General features: G+C 40.7%; 1 protein-coding gene and 1 pseudogene across 9 annotated transcripts in view; both read right to left on the minus strand.

Moving 5' to 3' along the window:
- DZANK1 (double zinc ribbon and ankyrin repeat domains 1) overlaps window positions 1-25,754 on the minus strand; it is an 83,888-nt gene that overhangs the window by 34,741 nt on the left and 23,393 nt on the right. For 8 of the 9 annotated variants that reach the window (XM_055372936.2, XM_031005050.3, XM_055372939.2 and 5 more), the window contains 3 exons: window positions 25,335-25,452; window positions 15,597-15,710; window positions 9,030-9,122 (listed from right to left, as the gene is read on the minus strand). In XM_055372936.2, coding sequence (XP_055228911.2) covers window positions 9,030-9,122; window positions 15,597-15,710; window positions 25,335-25,452 — 325 coding nt within the window. The remainder of the gene's footprint in view (window positions 1-9,029; window positions 9,123-15,596; window positions 15,711-25,334; window positions 25,453-25,754) is intronic. The other variant, XM_055372940.2, reaches the window with a different exon arrangement.
- On the minus strand, window positions 1,223-4,480 carry LOC101123998 (beta-1,3-galactosyl-O-glycosyl-glycoprotein beta-1,6-N-acetylglucosaminyltransferase-like; annotated as a pseudogene).

Consider the following 25,754-nt stretch of genomic DNA (forward strand, 5'->3'; position numbering starts at 1 on the left):
CACTGTACTCCAGCCTGGGCGACAGAGCATGACTCTGTCTCAAAAAAAAAAAAAAAAATCTGATAATACATGAAGGCAGTAGAGAATGAACAGAAGCAGGTAGAGTTGCAGCAAGTACATACAAGCAGGAGGGGAGTTATACAAAGCCAGTTCCCATCGTCACAGTTTTCAGCCTGGAGCTAAGGGTAGTCTACATAGCGCATGTGAAGTGGTGGGCACAAGGCAGTATTTCTGGCCAAGAGAACCAGAAAACTGAAGCTGGGGAATATTTGGCTGCTGAAGAGGCAGGGAGCTCCCAGAAAGAAACAAGAAAGAGAGAAGATCTTCTTGTGTATTCAGATCTCTTACCAATCCTTGAACAACATATGTACAGAATAGGCTTGAAGCAGTTCAGCTAAAGATAAAATATCTGAATGGAGACCAAACTTTCTGTCCCTCCTCCCCTCAAATTTTTTTCTTGGTATTCAGTATGTTGAGGAATTTTAAATTGTACCCTAGCATTATGAATGTTCAGCTGTGGTACTTTCTAGATTCTGTTACTCTGGGGATTTTGTTGTTTGTTTGCTTTGTTTTAGTAGGCAATGATATATACGCTTGCTTTTGGGGAATGTGCTGCCTGGAATGAACTAGAACTAGTGCTTCACGCACAAAATTGATCCTAAGATGAATCAGATGTTGAAAGAAGCAAACCAGAAATTTAAAGCATATTCTGTCCACAATGAATAAAAAGAGGAAATCTCAGCAAAGAAATAGAAACAATAAAAAGAGAAACAAGTGAGAATTCTGGAATAGAAAAAGATAATATTTAAAATAAAATATTTACTAGACGGACTGAATAGCTAAAGGAGATGGTAAAGGAAAGTGTAAGTGAACTGGAGGATAGATCAACAGAAATCATACAATGTGAAGAGAAAAAAAGATTTTTAAAAAATGAACAGGCCTGGCGCGGTGGCTCATGCCTGTAATCTCAGCACTTTGGGAGGCCGAGACAGGTGGATTGCTTGAGGTCAGGAGTATGAAACCAGCCTGGCCAACATGGTAAAACCTCGTTTCTACTGAAAATACAAAAATTAGCCAGGCTTGGTGGTGCACACCTGTAATTCCAGCTGCTCGGGAGGCTGAGGCAGGAGAATCGCTTGAACCTGGGAGGTGGAGGTTGCAGTGAGCTGAGATTGCGCCACTGCACTCCAGCCTGGATGAGAGAGCGAGACTCCATCTCAAAAAAAAAAAAAAAATGAACAGAACCTCAGGGACTTATTAGATAATATCAAACAATTCAACAGGTGTGTACATGGACTTCCAGATGGAGAGTAGAAAATGAGTGGAGTAGAAAAATAAAGAAATCATGGCCGAACAATTCCTAAATCTGATGAAAGACAGAAATTTACAGCGACAAGATTCTAAATGAACACCAACCAGAATTACTTCACACTAAAGCACATTATAGCCAAACTGCTGAAAACCAACAATAAAGAGCAAATCTTAAAAGCAGCAAGAGAAAAATGACACATCCCGTACGTGAAAATGTCAGTTTGATTTACATTTGACTTTTGAGCAGAATGCATGGAGGCCAAAAGAGTGTGGAACAGCTTTAAAGTTTGGAAAGAAAATAACTGTCAGCCTAGAATTATATATCCATCAAAAATACTCTTTGAGAATGAAGTTGAAATAAAGACATTTTCAGGTAAAAGAGAACCAAGAGAAATCACTGCCAGCAGACCTGCACTCTAAGAAGTGATAAAGGGAGTTCCTCTGTGTGAAGGGATATGATACCAGACAGAAACTCAGGTCCACAGAGAAGAGTAAAGAACATCAGAAATGGTAAAAATAAATATTGGTGTAAATACAAAAAAAAACAACAGCTTTATCTTTTTGGTTTTTTCCTCTTAATTCCCTTACAAGCCCTTATAATTGTTTAAAGTAGAAATTATAACACCTTTCTAGCCAATTGTACTCTGCAGAAAACATGCAGCTTCTCTGACATGAAGACTTAAAGTCCCTGCCCCAAATAGGACCCCAAACAACTTTTCTGATGCTTATTGACAAGGAAGAGGAATGAGATAGCGGGCATTTTGTGCATCCTTCTTCTTATTCCCAAAATTGCTAATAATGGTCAGTGTTTTAAAGTCTCCAAAGCTTTATGCCTCAGATGCTCATCCAAACACTAGGTGGCAAGGAGGTCAACATCCATGTCGAACGTATGAACTTGCACCCATAGGTGTTTACACAGCATCCAGTTCAAGTTGCTGGCTCCGAAAATGCATGTTGAGTGCATGGAGACCCCACTGCAGGGTGGGTAGGGAGCATCCTTGAAAACGTCATCCTCAGAGTACTGCCACTTGACAAACCTAGCAACGGCATGCATTCCAGACAACTTGTACTTATGGTTTAAGGCGAATGAGCCAGGGACTTCAGCGATCCTTCGGATGATGGCCTAGAGATACTTATCTGGGCTGTCTGTGCCTCGCACCCACTCCATAAACTTTTGGGTTTTTTCATCCTCTAGCACATGCCCCACATACTCCCTACTGACCACAAAATAGGCACTGCCTGAAAAAATGGGTGCTTCCAGCGGAGGATGCCCTTTGACAGTCCCCATGTGTGTCAGCTTTCCATTAATATCTGCATACCACTTTTTCCACCTTTCTTCTTTATTGGATGGCATCCTCTTGGCTTTGAGATTGTCTTCACCCATTAACAACTTGAGCTTCCTGACAATTTTAGGTTGGTTTTAATAGGAAAATCCATACTACAAACATGTATTAAGTACTTCCAGTCTGCACTCACTGTGCAGAGGTCCCTCATGCAGTTGAGGTCAGCCAGAATCCGACTCCACAAGGCATAAACCAGACTCTCCAACTGACAGGCCACAAAGATGTTACTGAAATGACCCAATGCCCATCACTGCAGCTAAAAAGGAATCTGCTGATTTTTTTTGTCCACATGAATGCAATAGAAATTCTGAGGCATATAGATGGCTCTCCGGAGCCTGTCAAGCATTTCAATTTTATAATGAACCAGTATAGAATATGCTATTGGAAACCTCACCTCTTCCTTCTTAAGGGGTTCTACAATATATCTACATCTCTTGATGAAAGAAGTACATGAAGAAGTATACAACTGGTCATGTTTATAAAGCCGTCAGGTATACACCAAGGGCACTTTGTAAATTTCACTGTTAGCATCTCAAGTTTTACCTTTTGGATTTCATCTACATCCCCCTGTAAAACTTTGGTGCAATTAATATGACTACTAGGATTCTCTCCAACAAGCTCCACGTATGTGACGCTTACAGATTTGGGCTTTTGATGAATCCTTAAAACGGAGGTGACTAGGGAAAAAATAAGAACCACAAAGTGGTATTTAGTGGGATAAGAAAAATGTCTCCTCCACAGCAACCGCCTCAGCATTTCAAATGCCAATCAGGGACTTTGCTTTGTTAAGGGCAGTCTTCTAGGCTTTAAGCAGCAACTATTTCCCCTCCATTGTGGCCTTGAGGGTTGTCAGTTTGCATTTATCAGAAGCGCAAAGGCATCTTGAAATGAAGAATGCCGCATTTAGAATTAAGGAAAGTCCAGATCACTTAGGACTCTGATTCCAGGTGACATCCTGCAATTATTCCAAGTACTTTTCATGCTGTCAGGCATCTTAAATGTACTAGGCGTCCAGGAATAATGGTATGTCCCATAGGCTTTTGAAAAATTCTCTCCCTGGGTGGCTTGCAATGCTCAGCTGGATTTGCAGGTGCCTCATCCACCCTGGAGCATCATCTGGCCCCAGAGCACAGCAGGTTGCCCTACCATGCAGCTTCTGCTAGCAGAAGCCATGCAGGGCTGCTCCCTTTGCCCACTTTTAATGGCATTATTTGTTTACTTACTATTGAGTTGTTTGAGTTCTTTATATGTACTGGATATTAATCCCTTATCAGATGTATGGTTTGAACATATTTTCTTCCATTCTGTAGGTTGTCTCTTAACTGTGTTCATTGTTTCCTTTGCTGTGCAGAAGCTTTTTAGTTTGATGTAATTCTGTTTGTCTATTTTTTGCTTTTGTTGCCGGTGCTTTGGGGGTCATATCCGAAAAAAATCATTGCCCAGACTAATGTCATAAGCTTTTTCCCTATGTTTTCCGGTAGAAGTTTTTCAGTTTAATCCATTTTGTGTTGATTTTAGTATATGGTGTGAGATAAGGATCTAATTTCATGCTTCTGCATGTAAATATCCAGTTTTCCCAAAACCACTTATTGAAGAGACTATCCTTTCCCCATTGTGTGTTCTTGGCACTTTTGTTGAAAATCAATTGATGGTAGATGCATGAATTTATTTCTGGGCTCTCTATTCTTGTCCATTGGTCTACATGCCTGTCTTTATGCTAGTACCATGCTGTTCTGATTACTATATGCTGAACATCTCTAATCTGAAAATCTAAAATCTAAAATGCTCCTAAATCCAAACTGACCTATGTGATGGGTCACAGTTGAAATGCAGTCAAAACTTTGTTTCATGCACTATGTTATTTAAAATATTATATAAAATTACCTTCAGGCCATTTGTATAACGTGTATAAGAAACATAAAGAATTTCATGTTTAGACTTGGGTCCCATCATCAAGATATCTCATTATAAATACATACATATTCCAAAGTCCAGAAAACCTAAAATCCAAATACTTCTGGTCCCAACCATTTCAGATAAGTGATACTCAGCCTGTATAGCTTTATAGTAGCTCAGGAAGTGTGATGTCTCTGGCTTTGTTCTTTTTTTTTTTTTTTTTTTTCTCAAAATTGATTTGGCTATTCAGGGTCTTTTGTGGTTCCATACAAATTTTAAGATTTTTTTCTATTTCTGTGAAAAATGTCAGCAAAATTTTGATAGGGATTGCATTCAATCTGTAGATCTCTCTTTAGGTATTATGGACTTTTTAACAATATTAATTCCTCCAGTCCATGAACATGGGATATCTTTCCATTTATAGTCATGCACCACATAATGATATTTTGGTCAATGATGAACTCCACATATGACAGTGGGCCCCATCATATTTTATAGAAGCCAAAAACCTCTATCACCTTGTGATTTGTATTACAAGTGCCTAGAACACTGAGTAAAGTTTGCAACCTAGGAGCAATAGGCTATACCAGATAGCCTAGGTATGCAGTAGGCTATACCATCTAGGTTTGTGAAAGTACTGTACATGCCATGAGGCTAACACAACAATGAAACAACCTAACAATGCATTTCTCAGAATGTTTCCCTGTCATTAAGTGATGCATTACTATATTTGTGTGTTCTTCAATTTCCTTCATCAATGTTTTATAGTTTTTAATGTACAAGTCTTTCACTTCCTATAGTTGGAGTTTTCCAATACCCCGTTTTCATTATTTGCTAGAAAAACTAGACAAAAATAAGCAAAGATATATAATATCTGTGCAACATTCCACATTGATTTAATTGATATTTATACAATACGCAACAATGACAGAACACACATTCTTTTCAAACGCACCTGATATGTTTTCCAAGTTAGATGCTGGGCCATAAAATAAACCTCATTAATTTAAAATAACTGAAATTATACAGAGTGTGCTCTCTGACCATTAATGGAATTAAATTTGACCTCAATAAGAGTAAGATAAGTAGAGAAAGCTCATATGTTTTGGAATCAAATAAATAAGTCATAGGTCAAAGAAGAAATCATTGATAAATGAGAAAATGTTTTAAACTGAATTATAATGAAAATACATAGGGATGCTGCCAAAGAAGTTCTTAGAAATTTATAGTTTGTGTTAGAAAATAAGAAAAATTTGAAATGAATAATTTGAGTTCTCATCTTAAAAATTAGAAAAAGAAAATCAGATTAAACCCAAAGAAAAGAGAATAAATAAAGAGCAAAATAAAAAAAAAGGATTCAAAAAAATAGAGCAAATGAATGAACCAGAAGCTAGTTCTTTGAAAAGATCTAGCTAGATCTTGAAAAGATCAATAAAATTTACAAGCCAGACAGAGAGAGAAGGAATGATAAAGAAAGAACACACATATTACAAATATCAGGCATGAAAGAGGGGAATAGATCCTACATACATTAAAATGGTAAAAAGGGAATATCATGATTAAAATGATTGGTGATACCGGCCAGGCGCGGTGGCTCATGCCTGTAATCCCAGCACTTTGGGAGGCCAAGGTGGGCGAATCACCTGAGGTCAGGAGTTCAAAACCAGCCTGGCCAATATGGTGAAACCCCATCTCTACTAAAAATACAACAAAAAAATTAGTCAGGCATGGTGGCAGGCACCTGTAGTCCCAGCTACTTGGGAGGCTGAGGCAGGAGAATGGCTTGAACCCAGAAGGTGGAGGTTGCAGTGACCCGAGATTGTGCCACTGCACTCCAGCCTGGGCGACAGAGCAAGACTCTGTCTCAATAACAACAACAACAAAAAAAAAGAAAAGAAAAGAAAAGAAAAAAATGACAGGTGATATCAAGTGTTGGAGATGATGCAGAGAAACTGGAACCTTTATATATTGCTAGTAGAAACACAAGTGATATGCCAGCAATATATGAATGTATACCACTTGTGTTCCTACCAGCAATATATGAAGGTTCCAGTTTCATACAGGGCAGTATCTTATAAAATTAAACATGCGTTTAAATAGGACCCAGCAATCCTACTCCTAGGTATTTACCTAAGGAAAATGAAAACTATGCCCACACAGAGATTTGCATGTAATGCAGCATTATTCATAGTGTGCCGGCACTGGAAACAGCATGAGTACCTGTGGATGAATCAACCAGTAGATCCATATTGAGGAATAGTACTCAACAATCAAAAAGAAAAAAAAAATCAATACATGCAACAACATGAACGAACCTCAAAAACATTCTGCTAAGTGAAGGAAATGAAGCACTCACAAAAAACTACATACTTCCATAAAAGACAAAATCATAGTGTCAAAACAGATCTGTATTTTTTGGGTCTGGTGACCAGGGAAGTGGCTCAACTAGAAAGAAGAATGAGAAAACTTTTCAGGGTAAATAGAACTGTTAAATATCTTCATTGTGGTGGTGGTTAAAATGGCTGTATATAATTACCAACATTCATCAAACTGTACAATTAAAATAGGTGAATTTTATTGCATATAAATCATATCTCAATAAAGCTGGAAACAAAAGGAGTTCCCTCAAATCAACTACTCTTAGACTGTCCGTGATTAGACGACATTAAAAGGTATCTTGTCAGAGGGCGCAGTGGCTCAAGCCTGTAATCCCAGCACTTTGTGGGGCTGAGTTGGGCGGATCACGAGGTCAGGCGTTTGAGACTAGCCTGGCCAACATGGTGAAACCCCGTTTCTACTAAAAATACAAAAATTAGCCAGGCGTGATGGCATGTGCCTGTAATCCCAGCTACTCAGGAGGCTGAGGCAGGAGAATCGCTTGAACCAGGGAGGCGGAGGTTGCAGTGAGCCGAGACTGCACCACTGCACCCCAGCCTGGGTGACAGAGTGAGACTCCATCTCAAAAAAAAAAAAAAAGGTATCTTGTCCAACTCCACTGCTATAGGATGAATTCTGTCTGCCCAGAAAAAGATAAGTTGAAGTCCTAACTCTCAGTACCTCAGAATGGGACCTTATTTGGAAAAAGGTCTGTACAGAAGTAATCAAGTTAAAATGTGGTCATTAGGGTGGGCCCTAATCCAGTGTGACTGGTGTCCTTATGAAAAAGGGAAATCTGGACACAGTGGCATACACACACAGGCAGACACAGAGGGAGAGCTCCACGGGATGGCAAAGGCAGAGACTGGAGTGCTGCATCTAGAAGCCAAGGGAAGCTTGAGGCTACCAGAAGCTGGGAGAGAAGATGAAACTGTTCATTCCCTAGCACCTTCAGAGGGAGTGTGGCCCTGCCAACACCTTGATTTTAGACTTCTAGTCTCCCGAGCTGTAAGACAATAGATTTCTGTCGTTAGCCACCTAGTTGATGGTGCTTAGGAAACTAGTACACACCCATTTGATACCAATCAGGTAGACCAGGGGTCCCCAACCCCCGGGCCATGGACTGTACTCATCTGTGGCTTGTTAGGAACCGGGCCGCACAGCAGGAGGTGAGTGCTCCGCCTCCTATCAGATCAGCGGCAGCATTCGATTCTCATAGGAGTGCAAACCCTATTGTAAACTGTGCATGCGAGGGATCTAGGTTGCGCATTCCTTATAAGAATCTAACTCATGACTGATGATCTGAGGAGGAGCAGTTTCATCCTGAATCCATCCCCCAACCAGGTCCGTGGAAAAATTGTCTTCTACAAAACTGGTCCCTGGTGCCAAAAAGGTTGGGGACCGCTGCTGTAGACCATAATAACCACATTGTCCAGTTTCATGAGGAATCTGTCTGAGATGAGAACAAACCTCACAAACAATCGGAAACATGCACAGCAAACCAAAAGAAGCAAGTTGGCTAGTAAGTGCCAGCTTCTTCCGGTACAAAGCAAGAGTCACCTGGAAGTAATTTTAATTTTCATCAGAAACGTTTTATAAACATAAAATAGATCATCACTGTATTTAAAGTGCATATACTCCTATTTCTTCCCTTCAACATTCAAAATAGGCTGGCAGGAAACCCAAGAAATAGGTGGCTACAATGTTCTCAATTTCAAAAAGCAGTGTGCATACAGAGTCAATGAAGACAATGGACTATGGGGTGTGGGAAGGTGGAGGGGATGGCAAAGACATACCTGTCTGTAAATGAAATGTGAATGAGTTCACTTCCCCACAGGCTAATGCCAGCCTCCCATGCAAAGTTATTAAACAAAATCATAAGAAATTATTGATTTTACTGAATCCTCTTGAAGTTAAGACTTTGAAAACAATTTGTATTGATATAAAGTTCTCCGCACATATGGAAATCTTGCTTTCAGTTTACCATGAGAAGCTTTTTTTGGTCTCTCTCCCCAACCCCCTCGGCAGATTCTGTTTCTCTATTATCATTAACATTGACATAGTAGCCACTAAATATAGGATTGGCACATGCAATCAACCTACCTCTTGTGATGAAGGCAGGGCCCCCTCACAGGTGACACAGTATCTCAGGTGAGCAGGATTTCCTGTACCACAGGCCCGGCAAATTACCTTCTCCTTAACAACAAAAAATAAGACATACATGTTCCTCTGAGCAAACAACTGTGCAAAGAAATCATCAACCAGTCTTTTCTGTCAGTCATTCAGCTACAGGCCCTATTATTGCACCCAGGCCCTGAATACTGGATTGGTTTAGGAGTTACTGTAAATAGTGTCAGACAAATATCTGTAGGTTTTTTTGGTTTGTTTTTTTTCCATTTGTTTTTGTAGAGATGGGATCCGACTGTGTTGCCCAGTCTGGTGTCCAGCTCCTGGCCTCAAGTGATCCTCCCACTTCAGCCCCCTAAAGTGTTGGAATTATAGGTGTGAGCCACCATGCCCAGCCTGAATGTAGTTTTAAAAGAAACAAAACCACAAACAAACAAACAAACACACTGAAAAGAGTATTCGTTTGGTTTTCAAAAGGTAAGTTGGAAATTCTGCACTGGTTATGTGTAAGGTTGGGGGTGTGTGTGTGTGTGTGTGTTTCTCCAGTGTGAAAACCGTGACACTGAGTAGACGTTCCATTTCACGGCTTAAACAGTAAACAGAAAGACCCTAGACCAGCAAGGGATTATCTGTGTGTTTACAAGTAATCTGGTTCTTGGACTTGGGTTTACCCTCTGGGGCTTCATGTTAAATATGAATTTAGGTTTGCTCTGTAGTTTTTACTTAGAAATAGAAGAAGTGAAAAGACTGCCAAAGAAAGAGAGTAGTGGCCGGGTGCAGTGGCTCACGCCTGTAATCCCAGCACTTTGGGAGGCTGAGGCAGGCGGATCACAAGGTCAGGAGATTGAGACCATCCTGGCTAACACGGTGAAACCCCGTCTCTACTAAAAATACAAAAAAATTAGCCGAGTGTGGTGGTGGGCGCCTGTAGTCCCAGCTGCTGGGGAGGCTGAGGCAGGAGAATGGTGTGAACCCGGGAGGCGGAGCTTGCAGTGAGCTGAGATCGCGCCACTGCACACCAGCCTGGGTGACAGAGCAAGACTCCGTCTCAAAAAAAAAAAAAAGAAAGAGAGTGGTAAGTACAACTTAATTTTTTTTTTTTTTTTGAGACGGAATCTCCTTCTGTCACCCAGGCTGGCATGCAGTGGCGAGATCTCAGCTCACTGCAACCTCTGCCTCCCGGGTTCAAGTGATTCTTCTGCCTCAGCCTCCCGAGTAGCTGGGACTAGAGGCACATGCCACTACGCCTGGCTAATTTTTGTATTTTTAGTAGAGACGAGGTTTCGCCATATGGGTCAGGCTGGTCTCAAACTCCTGGCCTCGTGATCTGCCCACCTCAGGCTCCCAAAGTGCTGGGATTACAGGCGTGAGCCACCGTGCCCGGCCGTAAGTACAACTCTCTAAGCCAGGACCCTGGGGTTACACTGCAACACAGAGAAAAACAAAAGACAAAGAAATGATGGTAAAAACAGTCTGGAGTTCAGCTATCAGAGGTTTTCTAACACGTTTAGTTACTGACCACTATTCTCTCAGGATACAATCTTTTTCCATTGATAATGACCAGTGGTGCTCAAGTGTTCCTTTCTAGTCCAGCACTGTGGTCCCTAGGTGTCCTGAAACTAATATATCAAACAGTGTGTTCAGAAGCTGATACAGGTAAAGTGGATGATCAAGAAAAAGAAAGCCCAGCTCCCAGGGTTTTATTTCCACTACCACCAGGTAGCTCTATGGAGTCCCAGCCTTTCAAAGTCTGGTTAACTCCATTTTAGTGGAAGATTCCAAAGTTTTCCTAGGCACTGAGCCAACGCACCACAGTTGCCAATCTAAACAACTCCTAAAGGGCAGAGGCCAACTGACTGCTATTAAAAATGGCAAAGAATCACACTCATGCTCTCAATGGTTCGTGACACTCCCTGGGGGCCAACATTCTTCAAAGTTACTTAAAGTTGCCACAGCATAATCAGCAATTGGCCAGCATTTATCTATGAGATTTAGGGCTGTGACTTTCCTGAAGATGTTGCCTCAGAAAAGATCTGGTGAAACCCATTGAGAAATGAGACAAATTTCCTGTCTCCATGTTAAAAAATACTGAGATCAAATAAAAGTAATCTTTCTGTGTGCTACAGAAAATACTTCCTCTAGGAAGAGAAAACTGGAGAACAACTAAAATTGCTTACTTCTCAAGTCGAACGGCTTCCTTCAAGACCTCACCTTGCAGGGCTCATAATCCAAAACTGCTTCTCATAACTTTGCCCAGTGCATACTCTGCCCAATCCCTGCCCTGCCTAACAAAACCCTGTTTTTTTTAATTTTAATTAATAAACTTTAAACTTTATTTTTAGAGCAGTTTAAGGTTCACAGCAAAATTAAGTGGAAATTACAGAAGATTCTCGTATACCCTGTCCCACGCCACAGACACGGCCTCCCCCACACTATGGACATCCCACACCCAAGTGGTACATTTGTCACAACCAATGAACATCACTGACACATCATTATCACCCACAGCCCATGGTTTACATTAGGGTCCAGCACTAACTCCATTTAAATACCTTTCCCTGCCCTCCTTCTTCTGAGATACTACCATGAACTTGTCTAAGTGATGGTCTACCTTACTGCATCAGGTCTATTAAACGTAGTTTTCTTGGTTGACAGGTTTTTCTATGTTTTTATTTGTGGAGACTTTTGACACCATGCCATGGCTCACTTCTTTCTAGAGCAGTGACCACGACCCACAGTTAGAAATCATTTTATATCACAATCCACTACACTCATAAATTCACAGATGTCTGTGGAGGTGATTTGGAATTGAGGCTACCATCAGATGGCCTTAATGGGGATGGCAAACACCTATGATGAGAACTTTTAAAAAGTCAATATCCTCATTTGCTATTTCATCCACAGCCTTTGCAACATACTGTCTAGTTGAATGATTCTAAGCTATTTAACAGAGCCACTTAGTCACTGGGATAAAACTTTTCCTTTTAAAATAGTTGGAAGAGGAGAACAATTTTCAAACTCTCAAGTGATAAGCTTTAAGTGACACAATTAAAAAGGAAGAATATTGAAAACAAACTAGTAGGTCATTGCAAACTTAATCTCAAAACTGACTAAGATAAAGTTCTGCTTGATGTAGAGTTATGGTTACACTGGCCTTAACCCCAAATCACGGTGTGAGAGGCTGGGACTCACTGAAGGCACCTGTGCCTCAGGCACAGGAATTATCAGATCTTTTCAGGAGTATTCCAGACCTAAGCCTCACAAATTCTAAGAACCATAAACATGACTGAAGTCCTGGAGGTATATTGCATGTTGCTCGTAAAATCCCAAAGGAAACTGTAGTAGCTCTTCTTGATAAATGTCTTTAGTTAACATCTTCTGGTGAACAGGGATGCTAAAATTAGTTTTCAACTTTAGAAAACGGCCATTGGAGGCCAGGTGCGGTGGCTCACGCCTGTAATCCCAGAACCTCGGGAGGCCAAGGTGGGAGGATCATGTGAGCTCAGGAGTTCCAGACCAGCCTGGGCAACAAGGTGAAACCCCATCTCTACAAAAAATAGAAAAATTAGCCTGGCGTGGTGGCATATGCCTGTGGTCCCAGCTACTTGGGGGCCTGAGGTAGGAGGATCACTTGATCCCGGGAGTTCAGGCTGCAATGAGCCATGATCGTGCCACTGCACTCCAGCCTAGGCGACAGAGTGAGATCCTGTCTCAAAAAAAATTAATAATAAAAATAAAAAAAGAAATGACCAATAGATGCATTTGTTAAGTGAAACAAGTTGCGAGGAAAAGTATATAACATGATTTCATTTTGTTTAAAAAACCAAACCAAACCTAAATGTATGAATATACATAAATATGTTTCTGTGAATCTAGAAAAATACATAAAAGGACACTCTAAGCTGCTAACGCTGGTTATTTCAGAGAAATAGAAATGGAGGTAGAGTGAAGAAATTATACACTTTTGGTATATCTTTGGATTATTTCATTTGTTACAAAAAATTAGGTATTAATTATTTTAAATAAATAAGTTGTAAAATCTTCTCTTATTCTGAAATAGGTATCTTTGCCAGAGGTCAAATACAGAAACTTCTGCTACTGTATCTTCTAATCCCAGCAGAAAAAAAAAAAAAACCTGATAGAGCAAAATTCCTCAGCGTTATAGTGCCTTAAATCCACACAAGACTGCAACTACCATGGAATCTGTCTTCATCATAGAAGGAAGAGCGCAGATGGTACTTTTGCACTCAGTGGAGTGAGCTAGAGACCAATGCAGAAAGGGGACGCGAGCTGTCAATGGCATGCTGCCGCCTGCCCGGAGGTAAGGCTTGCTGACTTCCCTGAGCAGTTCACATGAGTATTCCCACCAACTTCAGAGGTGGCTGTCTGGGTGAGAATGTTATCTCAAAACCTGTCACCCTTATGACATCTGGGAGAGGCACTGGAATGAAGATTGTCAGGCCAGGGTTTCGAAACAGATGTCCTTCTGTGAGCAGAAGCAGTAATAGTGATTGTCTGGCATAAAAAGTCACACACTTCTCTCCAGGATCAGAGGTTATGATGATAAAAGTCTCTCTACAAATCAAGTCTGGTTAAAACCTGTCCCCACTTTCAACCTTCAGGGCCCACAGGGAAAAATCTGAGCTACAAAGTGTGGTAGAGAAGGTGCCATCTCCCATAACCCACAGCACCCCCAGCATTGTTGCAGCCCAGCAAAACCAAACTCCTTGCAAAGTTTTGAGGCACATTTTCTAAATCTCATCTTTGAATTCATTATTGATTTCCTCATTACATGTTCTAACTTTGTCTCACCTATGGAATAGAAATAAGTTATAAAATTATTCCTATTATAACTTATTATGTTATAAAAATGTCTCTTATAAAAATTGCCCTGCAAGAAAGAGGCCATTCCTGGATTTAATGCTGCTGATCACTGTAGAAGTCCTGTGTTTATTCTCAATATAGGATTTACAACAAATTGAAGGGAAAAATTACTTACATGTACCTTTGTGTCTCTCTGCCTTCCCATAAAATGGGAAAAACTCTAGATTTCAAATACTGAAGATGATATTATATATATTGAGTTTGGGTCACAACTAACACTTACCCCTATTCTTCCCGTTCTGAATAGTCCAAAGAGTTTGCAGTGATATTATCTTCAAACATCCTGAATAAATGTATTAATAAGAATAGATTTGCTGTGCTTGACAGAACACCCAAAATAACACAGGCTTAAATAAGAGAAAAATAGATTTCTCTCTCCCATATATAAGAAGTCTGGAGACAGACTTCCAGGACTGTATAGTGGCTTCCTGCAGTGGCTTTTTAAGCATCTTAAGATTGAAAATAGTCATTGAACAAAAAGATTAGTAAATTTTCCTCTACCTGACGTTGGCCTGGCCAGTTATTCAAAATCTCATTTCTGAAGGCTCACACAGCCTTGTACACTTGTGAACTCTTCATGCTAAAGGGAGCTTGAAGGTGAAAGAAAAAGTGGATTTATGTTTTCTCTGAATACATTTTGCCCATATACAATCCACAAGGCCATTTTAGGAGTGTTATGGCCTGTACGTAACACCACGCATTTCCCTTATTGCTAAAAATTCTTGGTTTTTTAATCCCCCAAATTCCCTCTATTCAATCTATTTTATCCTCTAGTGACCTTTACTTGGGATTAAAGAGGAAGTAAATGGGACTGTAAATTGAAGAATGGAGAAAATATTTAGTTGTATGTTTAAAGATTCTATCAAAAAAAATTCACAGTACGATATCATTTTTTGAGCGAAGTTTTTTGGATGTAAGGGATGATACATAACTTTTTCTTCCATGTGACTAGTTCTAGTCATTCTTTTTCTCCATAATAAGAACCTATAATCAAATAAGGCAAACAAAAGTGTGAAGCCACTTTAAGGACAAAATTATAAATCAATACTAACTGCAATGTTGGAGTTTAAATATATGAAGCAAAAAATTGTCTTTGTCAGCTGTAGTGCAATTTGCCCTCCAAATCCATGTTCAGGGAATACAATCCTACATATCTCTCTTAATATTATAGATCCTATTGGAAAATTAAACTCTTGGACAGCATACCTTACTAAAAATGAGAATGGATTTTATTCATGTATATTAGCTTATCAAGTGTTACCCCATCCTGGCAGGCATGGTGGCTTATGCCTGTAATCCAGCACTTTGGGAGGCTGAGGTGGGTGCATCACCTGAGGTTAGGAGTTTGAGACCAGCCTGGCCAAGATGATGAAACCCCATGTCTACCAAAAATTTAAAAATTAGCCATGCGTGGTGGTGCACGCCTGTAGTTCCAGCTACTCGGGAGGCTGAGGCAGGAGAATCACTTGAACCGAGGAGGCGGAGGTTGCAGTGAGCTGAAATTGCACTACTGCACTCCAGCCTGTGTGACAGAACAAGATTCTGTCTCAAAAAAAAAAAAAAATTGTTACCCCAACCCACCAGCTGAAAAAGGACATATACCTGTTCAAACATTACTATGTATTTCATTCATGTTTTTACAGAATCACATTTCATTACCTTCAAGTGGAGGCTTGCCTGTGGCTGCAGCTGTAGAGCAAGAGGGGCCTCACACACCACGCAGATGGGAGTGTTCATGGGTACCAAGCTTCTGCATTCTGCACACAAGCCCATCTGCACAAGGAAAAGGTCTGGTTTATCTTGCACATAAAAACTGAAGGTATGAATAAATCTTAAAATGTAAGGTTTGGTCTACGGCCATACCACCCTGAACATTCCCGATCTCATCTGATCTCAAAACCTAGGCAGGTCGGGCTTGGTTAGTACTTGGTGGAAGAATGTAAAGTTTGATTTGTTTTTGTAAAACAACTTTTTAAATAATTACCTTTATGATGGATATGCTAATTACTCTGATTTGACCACTACACATTATTTGTATCAAATAACACTATGTACCCCATAAATATGTACACTTACTATGTGTCAATTAAAAAGTAAATAATAGAAAATAAAATAACAATTACATTTATTATTTTATTCCTATTAAGAGTAAAAACATGCTCATTGTAGAAAAGAGAGATGTTAAAAAAAAAAAAAAGAAAAATATCCATAGGAAATTGTAGCATGATGGAATGAGGAGGTCTATAAATCCTCTTCCCCAAAAATGAATCACAGGCTGGGTGCGGTGGCTCATGCCTGTAATCCCAACAATTTGGGAGGCCGAGGTGGGTGGATCATCTAAGGTCAGGAGTTTGAGACCAGCCTGGTCAACATAGTGAAACCCCAGCTCTACTAAAAATACAAAAATTAGCTGGGTGTAGTGGCGGGCGCCTATAATCCCAGCTACTTGGGAGGCTGAGGCAAGAGAATCACTTGAAGCCAGGAGGCAGAGGTTGCAGTGAGCCGAGATCGCGTCACTGCACTCCAGCCTGGGTGACAAGAGCGAGACTCCTGCTCAAAAAAAAAAAAAAAAAGCAATCACACAGTCAGATACTGCTGTCAAAAAGCAACCTCTTCAGCACCCTGAACGTCACTGAAAGGCAGATAACAAACTGAGGAGTTCCTAAAAATGACTGAACTGCAGAAAAGAACACTAAGCTCTGGGTGGTTGTTGCCTGGGCTGCCCCCTCCTCCTCTAACTCTGTCAGTGTGGTAGTTCCACCAGGGCAGGGCAAGCTGTGAAAACCAGAAGTTTTGTGGCTGCTGATGGGCAGGGATCACTTGATTTACAGCACTGTTAAGGTGACGATTTTGGTGGCAAGCAAACAAGGAAGACCAGTGGTCCCCTAGTCTGAGATAATGAGCCTGTTTGGGGTAATCGATGCACTGACTGGCAAACTGGCCAAGGATTTAACATGGAGTTCCAGGAGGTAATTCAATGATAGGGGCTTGATAGCTCTCCAGATAGCCTTAGTTGACTGGAGGCTATGCACATAAGCAACATAAACCAGAGTAGGCCCAAGCCACCCACACAGCCCTGGCTGATGGGAACTGCACACAGAGAACTGCAAGAGAGCTCGGCATAGAGTAAAAGCTGGGGCTGGAAAACAGCCTTGAGTTTGAATGTTACCCAGCCAACACACAGATCCATCAGCAGGGAGTGGAGGCCTTCCTGGATGGAGCTGCCTGCGTACAATCTCTGGCCAATTGAACACTAAGATATGCTGACCCAAAGGTAAACATCAGGCTTAAATATAAGAGAAAGGAAAACCTGCTGCTCTACTATTTACAACAGCAAAGTCTTGGAACCAACCCAAATGCCCATCAATGATCGACTGGATAAAGAAAATGTGGCACATATGCACCATGGAATACTGTGCAGCCACAAAAAAGAACGAGTTCATGTCCTTTGCAGGGACATGGATGAAGCTGGAAGCCATCGTTCTCAGCAAACTAATACAGGAACAGAAAACCAAACACTGCATGTTTTCACTCATAAGTGGGAGCTGAACAATGAGAACACATGGACACAGGGAGAGGAACATCACACACCGGGGTCTGTTGGGAGTGGGGGGCAAGAGGAGGAAAAGCATTAGGACAAATACCTAATGCATGTGGGGCTTAAAACCTAGATGACGGGTTGATGGGTGCAGCAAACCACCATGGCACATATACACCTATGTAACAAACCTGCATGTTCTGCACATGTATCCCAGAACTTAAAAGTATAATTAAAAAAAAAAAAAAGCTGCTTCTCTGTCTATGGAGTAACCATTCTTTTGTTTCTTTACTTCTCTAATTAAGAAAAAAAATTTAAAAAAAAAATAAAAAGCTGACACTAGTGGCCATGCCTTGCAGGGGAGGCAGACATTAAAGATTTAATCCAAGTAAACAAAACACAAAACAACAACCCTCGGGGAAAAAAGTCAGAATCCAGAGTTGCTAGAATATACTACCTGACGCAGTCAAGAAAAAAATTATGAGACATGTAAAAAATAAAGTGACCTACACTCAGAGGAAAAATAGTCAATAGTCCACAGAAATTATCTCTGAGTGCCTTTACATGCTGGATTTAGTAGACAAAGATTTCAAAGCAGCTCTTTTTAAAAAATGTTCAAAGAACTAAAGGAAACCACATTTGATAAAAATTAAAGTATGATGACAATGATCTGACTGGTAGGGAAGCACAATAGAGAGACAGAAATTATTTTTTTAAAAAAAGAATTCAGTCAAAGCCTGGAGTTGAAAAGTAAAGTAACTGAAATTCTAAAAATCGCCAAAGGTGGGCGCCTGTAGTCCCAGCTACTTGGGAGGCTGAGGCAGGAGAATGGCGTCAACCCGGGAGGCGGAGCTTGCAGTGAGCCGAGATCGTACCACTGCACTCCAGCCTGGGGGACAGAGCGAGACTCCATCTCAAAAAAAAAAAAAAAAAAAAAAAAAATCACCAGAGGGACTCAACAGCAGATCGGATAACAGAAGAAAGAATCAGTGAACTTGAACAAATAGCTCAACAGAAATTATCTAATCTGAAGAACAGAGAAAAAAGGCTGAAGAAAATAAGCAGAACATCAAAAACCTATGGGGCAAAATCGAGCACAGCAACAAGTAAGGGAAAGAGAGAAAGGAACAGAAAAAGAATGGAAGAAACAATGGCCAATATTTCCCACATTGGAGGAAAACCAATACTCAGCACATCCAATAAGCTCAATGAATCCCAAGAAAGACAAACACAAAGAGACCCACACTTAAACACATTATAATCAGACTGTTGAAGGTCAAAGACAAAGAGAAAATACTGAAAGTAGCAAGAGAAAAAACTACGCATCAAAAACAATGGAGGGCAGAAGGCAGTAGAATGACAAATTCAAAGAGCTGAAAGAGAAAATAATTGCTAAACCAGAATTACATCTGCAGCAAACCATCCTTCAAAAATGAAGGCAAAATAAACATTCTGACGTACACAAAGACAGAGAGAAATGGCTATCAGGCATGCCTTACAAAAAAAACTGAAGGAAGTTCTTCAGGCTGAAAGGAAATGACACTAGATGATCACTTGAGTTCACAGGAGGAAGTGAGAAGACCAGATATAATAAATATGAGGGCAGATACAAATGACTCCATAGAACTTTTATCTCATCTTCTTTAAATGACATAAGATTGTATAACACTGCATTTTTCAGTTTATAACATATATAGAAGCAATATTTATGGTTATTACATAAAAGATAAAGAAAGGAGGACGATACTTAAGCAATGTTAAGAAAAAGAAAGAAAGGGGCCGGTTGCGATGGCTCACACTTGTAATTCCAGCACTTTGGGAGGCCAAGGCGGGCGGATCACTTGAGGTCAGGAGTTCAAGACCAGCCTGGCCAATATGGTGAAGCCCTATCTCTATGAAAAATACAAAAATTAGCTGGGCATGGTGGTGCACACCTGTAATCGCAGCAACTCAGGAGGCTAAGACAGGAGAATCACTTGAACCCAGGAGGCAGAGGTTGCAGTGAGCCGAGATTGTGCCACTGCACTCACTCCAGCCTGGATGACAGAGGGAGACTCTGTCTCAAAGAAAAGAAAAGAAAGAAAAGAAAAGAAAAAGAAAGAGGAAAGGAGTGAAATTTCTATATTTCAGTAGAATTGAGTTAAATTATTCTAAAATGGACTGTGATACACCCCATCTTCCATGATGTGGTTATTATATATTACATGCCTATATCAAAACATCTCATGTACCCATAAATATATACACCAACTATGTATCCACAAAAATTAAAAATCAAAATTAAATAAAATAGAATGTGATAAATTGAGGTCCATATTGTAATCTCTAGAGCTTAAGATAACTTTAAAAATAATAAAAAAGTCAACAGAAGCATTAAAATGGCACATTAAAAGTAACACAAAAGAAATAACACAAAAGGCCGGGTGCGGTGGCTCACGCCTGTAATCCCAGCACTTTGGGAGGCTGAGGCGGGCGGATCATGAGGTCAGGAGATCGAGACCATCCTGGCTAACATGGTGAAACCCCGTCTCTACTAAAAATACAAAAAAATTGGCCAGGCATGGTGGCAGGTGCTTCTAGTCCCAGCTACTCGGGAGGCTGAGGCAGGAGAATGGCGTGAACCTGGGAGGCGGAGCTTGCAGTGAGCTGAGATCATGTCACTGCACTCCAGCCTGGGCGACAGAGTGAGACTCTGTCTCAAAAAAAAAAAAAAAGAAAAAAAAAGAAATAACACAAAAGAAAGCAGTAAACAAGGGAAAAAGTAACAAAAAAGCCGTGATACAAATAGCAAATAGCAAAATGGCATATGTAAATTTAACCACATCAATAATGACATTAAATAGGAATTGACTAAATACCACATTCAAAAGGCAAGGTTATTCAGAATGGATAAAAAAGCAAGATCCAACTACATGCTGTCTACTAGAAACACACCTTAAATTCAAAGACACAAATAGATTGAAAGTAAAAGCATAGAAAAGGCCTTACAATGCAAACAGTAACCATAAAAGAGCTAGAGTAGCTACATAAATATCAGAGAATAAAGGACTTTAAGACAAGAAATATTAGCATAGACAAAGAGAGACATTTGGGGATGATAAGAAGGTCAATAGTCAGGAAGACAGAACAATTATAAGTGTATATGACTGTATTAGTCTGTTCAGGCTGTGGTAACAAAACACCATAAAGTGGGTGGCTTGTAAACAACAGAAATTTATTTCTCAGAGTTTTGGAGCCTGAGAAGTCCAAGATCAGGATGCCAGCGAATTCAGTATCAGGTGAGGGCTTGCCTTCTGCTTCACAGATGGTACCTTCTGTGTCTTCATATGGTGGAAGGCAAACAAGCTCCTTTGAGCCTCTCTTATAAGGGCACTAATCCCATTCATAAGGGGTTCATCATCACCACCTAATTACCTCCCAAAGACCCAACCTTCTAACACCATCACCTTGGGGGTTGGGATTTCAACATATGAATTTTGGCCAAGACACAAAGATTCAATCCATAGCATGGACATAACAACAAACCCCCAAAATACATGAAGCAAAAACTACAAGTCAGAGTTGAGGTTAAGATTCCATCTATCACCTGCGCACCTAAAGTCCCAGCTTTACTGGGGGACCACAGTGGTGTTCTGAATCTCCAAGAATTAGCATGAATTTAGAGCCAGTATCCAGAAATCCCTCAAAGATTTGGGCATTTCCTTTTCCCCACTGCACAGTCACTCAATTGAAAGCAACAAGTCCCCTTGGGGAAGCGTTCAAGGAAGACTTATGATATGTACTTGCAAAGCTCCAGGGTCCTTCCCTAAGGAGATCCAGTCTCCCCTTAAATCAAGAGACTGAATTTGTGAACTGATTTATGTCCGGAAACTGGGGGAGAAACTTGGTTGCTCCAATGCAGTGACTCAAGTCAGTTTTTAGCTACATGACCTAGCATTTTTCAATTATATAGGCCAGGCGATACACTAGGAGGCTGCCCATCTATCATTCCTAGGAATGCCATGTCAGATTCCTCTTACTGAAACATCATTACTGTCCTTGTCTTTGGCAGTTAAGTGCTGCCACTTAACTTCTGCTACTCTGGGTTCTCACTAGCTCCAATGAGATCAGGGAGCTCATCTAAATAGCAGCATCCCCCATGATCATATCTGGCCTACAAAGGAAAGCAGCCACAGAACTTTTTAAGGAAAGCAGCCACAGAACTTTTTAAGGATGCAGCTGCTCCTCTCACTAATGTATTCCTTGATATCTTAGTGATGGAAGTGTCTTCTGGGCCTTCTTGTGAAACGTAGGTAAGAGTTAGGGATGCAGGACACAGGTATCAACCCCACTCCAACTTTCCTATTTGCCTAAGTCTCTGTATTCCCTGCTCCACATGATGCTGGGTGTTAGGGACTAAACTGTGCCCCCCAGAATTCATTATATTGAAGCCCCAGCTCCCAATGTGATTGTATTTGGAGACAGGTCCTTTAAGGAGGTAATTAAGGTTAAATGAGGTCATTACAGTGGGACTTTGATCCAATATGACTGATGTCTTTATAAGAAGAGGAAGAGACACCAGGGATGTGTACCCAGAGGAAAGGCCAAGTAAGGACACATCAGGAAGGCAGCCGTCTGAAAGCCGAGGAGAGAGGCCTCACCAGAAACCAAACCTGCTGGCGCCTTGATCTTAAACTTCCAGCCTGCAGAACTATGAGAAAATAAATTTCTGTTCTTTAAGCCACACACTCTGTGGGGTTTTGCTGTGGCAACCTTAGCAAACTAATATACCTGGGAAAGTTCTGCTATCCCAATCTCATTAAACACAGGCCACTACTGAGGCCAAGCTTTAAGCAGTCAACCAAGCAAGCTGTTGTAGCCACCGCAGCTGCATTATCTAACACATTAAACCCAGAATCTCTATAAGGTGTGCACATATCAATGAATTTATACCAATTTCAAGTCATATTGTCTTCATTTAAAATCTAATCCCACACTTATTCCCCAAGACTCTGTCACTATATATTAGTAAAATCTTCCTCTTCTTTGTGTGTGTAAGTTATTTCCTCCTGGATCACAGCATGCACCTGTCCTCCTGTAGCATGCTGGGTTGGGTCCCCAGAATGCAACAGGTGGTTGTGATGGGTTTAAATCACCCACAACCACCTGTGAGGAGAATAAACATCCCCTTTTAAGCCATCTGCCCAGGTGAGGTTATCACAAACATTTCAAGAAAATGAAGGCTGGTATCCTCAGACAGAAGGGCATCCTCAGACATAAGGGCAAACTACATCCATTGGGCAGGAGGCACAGAGTGAGAAGGGTAACAAGACTGTCAGTTTCATCTGGGTCCCACCTGCCATCTCTATCTGAGTTTCAGGGTCCCATCCTTTCTCAATTAATGGCCTAACTTTCAAATAAGAAATCTGGTGATCAGGTGAATTTAACAGACATTATAAGTCCCCAACATATACAATACAATTTTTGTTTGATTTTCATCAATATAACCCTGGAGCTACAAGAAGTATATTATTTTGGGCTGTCATAGGAGCCCTCTGGTTCCCGCACCATGACTTAAAGGTCCTGAGCTTGTCGTTTTCTTTCTGTGAATGCTCCCACGGACTCAGGAGAATACACCCTCCACCACAGTTTTTGTAGTCATTGTCACTGCCATAGAGTCAAGTGCAGCAGTTACTTGGCCACTCAAGACACTTGCTTCAATTGGCACGTCATCACAATCAGCCACAGGTGACAGCCTGATTAACTGTGATGCCCCCTTATGCTATGGATCACCAGTGTCCCATTTCCCATTGGCAAGGAGCTCGGCACTGTTCCCAAGCAAAGGACAAGACCAAACCACTTCCAAAATCCCATTTGCCGGTTATCCTGGGACCAATTCCACTACCAATTCTGTATCAGTCAGAGTCCAATCAGGACATAGAAACCACAACTAATTTGAACAGGAAAAGTTCATATAAATAGTTATTAACTGGTATCCAGGGATTAACTACTAATGGGTAAAGCAGATTCTACATATACAGAAATTCCAAACATAGGGAGGATCCCCTACCTCTGTGGCTGAGACAGAGAGCCGAAGGAGGATCAAATTTGGAAGAGGCACTTACTTTGCCCCACATCCAAGGCTGAAATCAGACTTCATTGAATTGAGTGTGGTTGTCACCCACCGGATGGCAGAGAAGTTCACTGAGGTGACACAGATCAGAGCCAGCAAGGAAAAAGCCGCCCACTGGGATCCAATGAAACTCATTAGGAATTCCTCATCTAGGGAACTGGCAGAACATGTTGGGAAGTCAGATACAGAGATGTGGCTGGAACTTGCTGGAAAGTTGCTACTGGGATGCCCCAAAGACTATCTGGGAAGCTGGCTGGGGTGCCAGCAGAACTGAGAAGCGTCCATGGGACAACACTGAAATTCACAGGGTTCAGCACAACTGGGTGTCCTACAGGTTAGCTCACATGGCAAGAGCAAAGAGACAGGAGAGCACACACCTCTGCATCTCTTTACTGAGACTCTCTGAGTCGTGGGTCTAAGTAGGATCCTGCCCCTTTGACTCCTAGAAGCCCAGCTCAGAGCAGGACACAGTAGTACTCAATAAATGGTTGTTAGCTTAAATTACAAAGCTGTTATACATTATAGTCTATTGTTGCACTAATAGAAATATAATTGGGGGGCAATCTAGGTGTTTTAAAGTTCATAATGTTAAATATTTATAATCGCTGATAACCTTTCCTCCCTGTAAAAATGAAGTTAGTTGTGAAAATCCCTTTCCAGGCAAGTAGAAAATAATTTTGGTATCGCACCAACTAGTATAAACAGAGAAAAATCAACCAATGGGACTTGTTCATATTTTGTTTTCTGTATCGTCTTCTTTCACTAACACATTTAGTCCAGAATCTCTACAAGCTGCAAACATATCAATGAATTTGGCCCAATTTGGTGTTATAGTCTGTTTTTATTTAAAATCGACTCCCACCCTTATTCCCTAAGATTCTGCCATTATATATTAGCAAAATCTTTAAGGAGTTTAAAATGTATCACTGAAGTAAATTAAATTAACTTCTACAAAAATCTTGAGCAATATATTAGAAAAATATTAAAACAGCCATTTATTACCTGACCCCTTGCTTGAGGCATAACTCGAATCTAAAACTCTGGACTTGGAACTCACTCAATTAGTGACTTTTTCTTAGTAACTATCTTCTTAAAAATTGTAATTTTTCACTCAATATCACAGATCCCTTTATTTCATTTTCATCCCTTTATTCCAAGTCCAAAAAAAATCCCCAAAATATCAAGTGCTTAAAAGACGAACACATTTTGGTGAAGGTTTTAATTTTTAGCAAGCCAAGTATGTTTTTTAACTATCTACAAAATTAGTAGTGAGATATCAATTATTATCTATCCTAAATCAGCCAAAGCTTTTAAATTTAAATATTACAGATCAATCTATAGATTCTTTGGACAGAATGATGCATCTTATGGATATATAGATATATAGAGACATAAAGTAATTGGTACTTCTCTTTATTTATTTCTAGAATATATTTCCTTATTATACCCAGGATATGAGCAGAGCTATCAAATGAGTAGGAAACATTTATTTATCCATGCACGCCTCATTAAAACAATAAGATTCCAATCTTTTTTAAGCCCGTGCTTCTGGCAGGCCACATAAAAGACACAGCATTGCAAGTAAGTTTTTCCATGCTTAAGTAGGAGTGTGTAAGAGTTCAACCAGCCAGTAATTCTTCAACAAGTATTTATATGTGCAGTTCATGTGTACCAAGCACTGTGTTACTGCTGCAAATAAAGATCAGATCAACCAATGAAAGATGTTTTTAAGAATTCTGCTTCTCACCTGAGCTCCTTCTGGGGGTGGGAGACGACAGCCAAATATGGGTGGGACAGGAGAGCCACATTCTTGACAGAAGCGAGCAAAGGGATCTGATGGCCGGGGGGCAAGGCAGTGGGCACACCTACAACAAAACAGGTTCCCGATTGGCCATGTTCTGGTGGGTCCACATTAAGAAGACTGATAAAAATCTAAAAGCGGTCAAACAGTTTTAAACACAAAACAAAAGCAGACTGCTCTCAATGGCTATGGAACAAGTTCAAGACACGAAATACTTCTCTAGGTCATTTGGTCATTTTATTGGAATAGTGGCCTTGCAACTGGACCCTCTGGTGCCCTTTCCGCGTAGGCCAAGTCCATATAACTTCTTGATCATGGCAAGAAGTTTATCAGCAGCCTTGGCCCCACTTCTTGCTTGGGCTCTGG

Source organism: Gorilla gorilla, chromosome 21, assembly GCF_029281585.2.
Source record: "Gorilla gorilla gorilla isolate KB3781 chromosome 21, NHGRI_mGorGor1-v2.1_pri, whole genome shotgun sequence".
NCBI lineage: Eukaryota > Metazoa > Chordata > Mammalia > Primates > Hominidae > Gorilla > Gorilla gorilla.